General features: G+C 41.2%; 1 protein-coding gene across 1 annotated transcript in view; it reads right to left on the bottom strand.

The window, feature by feature from the left end:
* Positions 1–1,603: 1,603 nt before the first annotated feature.
* The window catches only part of LOC104529900 (polypeptide N-acetylgalactosaminyltransferase 9), a gene marked incomplete at both ends in the record, with an annotated part of 76,527 nt that continues 72,916 nt past the window's right edge, over positions 1,604–5,214 (bottom strand). Inside the window, one exon of the mRNA XM_010174374.1 lies at positions 1,604–1,721. Within this exon, the coding sequence (XP_010172676.1) occupies positions 1,604–1,721 (118 nt within the window). The remainder of the gene's footprint in view (positions 1,722–5,214) is intronic.

The raw sequence follows: 5,214 nt of genomic DNA, 5'->3' as shown, positions 1-5,214 counted from the left end.
ACAGAGTAACAGATCCATACTATGGAGATACAGTTTATTTCAGAATGAACTCACTCATACTCCTGTACTTTCATAAAGCCTTTTTCAAACAGTAGGGTTAATTATTCTTCATAGGGAAAAAAAAAACCCAAACAAAAAACCAACCAACCAACCAAACAAAAAGCCACCAAAGAATAAGAGCTGGTTTCTAGATCTAGGTTCCTGCAGACTTTAACAGGTTCCCTACCCCTGAAAACCAGTCCTTGCTCACTTCAAATCCTTGTCTCTTCAAGCAAGTACCATTTTATAATCCTATTAAAACCTTTGCCTCTGTTTACCGGGAGCCCTAATCGTACTCAGCAAGTTCTTCTTGTCTAAGGAAGAGGGACAGCTTTCAGATTTCTTAGGAGGCTTATTCATCAGCTATGCCAGAGTTTTGCCAGAGCGTTCAATCTATTCTGGGAGCAGCCATGTGGAAAAAGTTTCAAACAGCTCAAAGCCCTGCACGATGATAAAGGAAAGCTCACACAATCCTGGTAATAGCCTGACCCTCTTAAGGAAAATTGGATGATTTGTGGTAGCAGTTTTTCTGTCCCCTATGTGAATTCTGAACCTTAAAGTATAAGCAGTGTATTCATACAGTCCCATTACAAAACCTATCCCTCTTGTGATGCTGGAATAATAAATACGCACCCATATGTGAAAATAAACTCTTGCTGCAATGACCTTCTTCCTCAGCCCACTGGTGTGAAGGAGTTTGTAGCCATTTTAGAAAAAAAGAGTCAGATAAAGAATGGACTAATTTGATGCTCAGTGTTTCACTATGAGCAGAATATATGCTTTAATGAGCTCATTACATGCACCAGGGACGTGTTACTGTGAAGCAGGGAATAAAGAGTAAGGGGAAAATAATTAAACAGGCAGCTTTATAATGAGGAAACTGTATTAATACAACATTAAGTGGCCTAATTTTCAAGTGCTAAGCAAAGACATGTTCCTTGGACTTCAGAAGGACTTGATGGCAGGCACCACCATGAAAACAAGGGCACAGGATCACAAGTATCAAACCTCCTATAGGTCCAAAGCACAGGGTGGACTGATGCTGTCCCCACTTTATCCCACTGATCTATCCAACAGGATCAGATACCCATACCCTATAATTCTTTTTGTATAAAGAGGACCCTTAAAGTTTTAAAATACCACAGCATTCATCATGTGTGGTAGGTAGAACATTACAACTGACTTCTAACAGCCTAGCCTTAGTTTTCTGTTGGTGCTGCATCTGCTAGGCCACAAGCATACAACATCATCTACGTGCAACGAGCACCTGAAGACTTAGTGTAGCTGATTGCACAAGCAGAGCTATTGGGAAAGGGGAAAATCTGTCTCATTGGCTTCAGACACTGACAGAATGAACCAATAAACCATATTTCTGACTCTAACAGTTCTCTCAAGGACAGTAAGGCCAGGAACACTCATTTACTTGGCCTGCCAGTTCCAGACAGTGTTATAATATCAACTACTTCAGCATAACGCCCTACCAGTGAGACAGCAATTCTGTTGGGCCACAGGCTCCCCATCTTTCTTTGCAAATAGACATGGCACAAAGTTTCTTGTTACTCACCCTCATGCCTAATTCAATATTTTCTCCCCCATAGACTTCCATACCAGGATCAAGCAATCCAATCTCACCAAAATACTCTCGGTCCACCACAAACGAGCATCCAATCATGGCTGGTGTCCTGCACAGAGAGATTAAAGCAAAACATTAAGTCATTTATTAGCTACCACAAAACCTACCTCATAGCAAATTTACAGTTCCTAGTCTTCATGTTTACATTTTAAATTTATCTATTAGCATGCAGTCACATTGCACTTCATCCCTCAATGGACAGAGGACCTTGTGGAACCAGAGCCACCCAAATAACTAGCACACTGTCAAACACACTTGGACCAGCTGACTGTGAGACAGACATAGGATGTGAAGTCAAGTACCCCATGCATATAAGTGAAGCATCAGGCTGTTAGCTTTTGTTTTATAGACACAACCTCTGTGATAGAGCTGAAGTTCACCACCATAAAGAGTAACACAAGAGCTAGACAACTTGTTTGAAGATTAATACACAAAAAAATCCATAAGCTTTGTCAGAAGTGAGGAATCCCCTAACCCACATATTAGAAGTAAGGGCATGTTGAGAGCCATTGGTCAATCACTGTTTGAAGTTTGGCAAGGGATTTCCTGGAGTCAACTCTAGCAGATAAATTTCAGCCTTGGTGAAGCTGTTCCATGATTAAGATTTCTGTGTTTGCTGAGGTCAGTCTTTAGAAAAGGAAAAATTTTCAGATGAAGAGACTCTGCCCTCAGATCTACCACTGACCAACTGGGGTGATTTCAGATAAATCATTTCACTTCTCTGAAGATCAATTTCTTTATGTGCAAAACTGGTTCTGCTCTCCTTTAGAAAGCATTCTGAAACCTGTCACTGAGCAGCACTACCTGACAACAGATTTTTGAGATCATTTACCATTTGAACACAGGCGTTATTTTAATGCGATACAAGGTAGTGACATTTGATAGTTTCATTTGTCCACACGTTTTCTCAATCTCTGCACTGGTCACAACACCTCCCTCTCTAAAATTCAACGTAGGAGAGCTAGGTTTTGGTACTATAGTCCACAGTTTAAAAATGTAAACTTGACTAAAGTGGAAAACCAGGAAGAGCCTGCAGCTCCGTGTTTCAATTCAGCTGCAGGATGCAAAGCACCTACTTTGATCATGGGTAGGCATCTTACAGTCTGATCTACAGGATGTGCCTTGGCCCTGGGGACAGAGCCCCCGCTTTTAGTGGGATACTGATAGACTGCTGAATCAAGGAAACTGCAAAATCTTTTGAGAAACTGAACACTTCTGGAGCTGACCTAGAAGAATGAGCTGTGCTCCCTCTTCCATTGAAAGGGAGGCAATTTTGAACCATCTGTCAGATCCTACATAATTCCTAACGGTGCTATTGTAAAAAGACATCAGGAAAATTCTAGTTTATGCCAATTTTCTATTTTCTAATAGAATAGAGAATGCTCTGTCTGTGGCCCAGGCTTATATATATACAACACAAAAATACCCTACAGAAACAAAGAAGATGGAAAAGGTCTAAAACCTATTTTAGGAAGTGTCCTTTGTAATGCACTAATGTTATACTGTCACTATTAAGTCCCACTTGTCCCAGATACTTGCACATTTCTTCAATTTGTACAGAAAGCTCTTCACAAGATATTTTCCCATGACATCTGAGAAAGATATTCATGAGGCAGTTTCATATACATGTGAAAAACTGCCCTGGCTGGGAAAATAAACACATTTTTTTTCCCATGTATTGGTAGATCCCCCTGGTAGCAGCAGGTGTCTGCTGGAACAGGGTTATCACATCAGGTGCTTTTTCTCATCAGCAGTTCAGTATTTCTACAGCAGGAGGTTGAAAAAGCTTCAAACAAATGGCCGAGATACGGTTAGATAAAACAATTCTTTGCTCCTGGGCCTAATGCATATTCTGACATCGCAGAACACAGTCCGACCTGTGGCAGGAACTATGTGGTACCCTTGAAAAGGTTCATTTGCTCAAGCGTTGCTATTATGTCTCTGTAATGGACTCTGCTGTAGCACTCACACTACTTGTCCTGCTTCAGCATCTCTCCCTTGTACTTCTTCTCAGTTTGAAAGCCACTGCAGCCTCTCAGATCATTACAAGCCTATACCACAGTCAGTGCACACTATCCCTATCATGTTTTCTCTGCATAATTGAAAAAGGCAGCTGTTGATAGAAACACATTTGATCGGCACTGTTTCTGACAAAGAAGTTGCAATAGCTTCATTAACTCTCATATTCCACCCTTACAGAGTGAGATGCGTTCCCTGGATCATGAGCTGGAGGGACAAGGTTCAATGGTGTTTACGAAGGCAAACATCTGGCTTTCACAGATGACTTTGAACTGAAGTGGGGCTCTAGCCAGACACCTGCACCCATTCAGTAAAAAAAGGGCTGGAGAAAGCTGAGGCCAGATGTCACAAACCCTACAAAGAAACTGCAGCCTGGTCATCACCAGCAGCCTCACTGCTTAGACCTCTCCCACACCGCACAGTACCTCTTTTGTGTGTGCAAGAAATTCCAGTACTTCTCTGTTTGCTGCTGTTATTTGTGAACACCTTCTGTTGAATCAGTCTCTAATTAGAAGTGGTCTCAGAGCTCTGTGAAAACCACACATGGTCCTGGGCACTCCTGGCTGGACACATCCATCTTCTGTTGATGCATCTACTTATATACCAGGACCTTTGCAAGATGGATGGCATTTATAAATTCAAGTTATTTGGTAAAAAACATCTTCCTATTTATAGTTCCTAGAGCCATGCCTGAAGAAAGACTTGTCTGAAAAGGCTGAGAGCTCTCCTGTACACAGGACAGGACATATCCTTTCTACATCTCACTGTCACATCCTGTATCACTGAAAACTGTATTTTAGGTTACCAAGGAATAAATTTCATCTAGAAACTGAAATAAAAGAAGGACATGACCAAGAAAAGGGAATTCAGTAGCTCTGAAATTAAATAAGCCTGTGAGGGAATGTTTAGCTATTTCCTAAGTGTTAACCATGATAAAAAAGGCAAGGAAGTATTGGGAAGAAGCACAAGCCACTTTCTTAATTTTACTTTTTATGTATATAACACTAAACACAGGTTTCACTGGATGAAGGTTAGAGCATTATTGCTTTGCAAAACTGAGCTGGTAGTTTGGGCTTAGACTCATTCTCTTTCCAGCCCCACTCAAAAATCCTCTGGAGGCAGCTCCTTACAGGAGTAGGATGCTCCCATGAGAACATTTCCCCTTCCTTCCTAATGAAGAACGGTACCTCTAGGCTTTGCAGATGGCTCTCAGGCACTGGAATTTCTCTCTCTGGGGGATGGATTTTTGCAGCTGTTTGCTTCTGTCCATTAAAACACTGACTTGTTAATTGAATGGGGGTGGGAAATACATTTTAGATGCAACTACAGAACCATCACTCATAGACAAATGGCACTAAGGACTGCTTTTGCAACTCCTTCTCTCTTCTAGGTTTTATTTCTTCTCATTAGATATCTTCAAATACAAACTCCACAAACCTTCATGGCTTATTAAGAAAAAAAGTTTTCATGAACAAGCAACAGTATCAGTACAATGGCAGAAGGAACCACTTCTGGCTTTTCAG

The sequence above is a fragment of the Antrostomus carolinensis genome, unplaced genomic scaffold (genome assembly GCF_000700745.2).
Source record: "Antrostomus carolinensis isolate BGI_N321 unplaced genomic scaffold, ASM70074v2 scaffold13870, whole genome shotgun sequence".
In the NCBI taxonomy this organism is placed as follows: Eukaryota; Metazoa; Chordata; class Aves; order Caprimulgiformes; family Caprimulgidae; genus Antrostomus; species Antrostomus carolinensis.
This window is presented reverse-complemented; position numbering and strand designations above follow the sequence as displayed.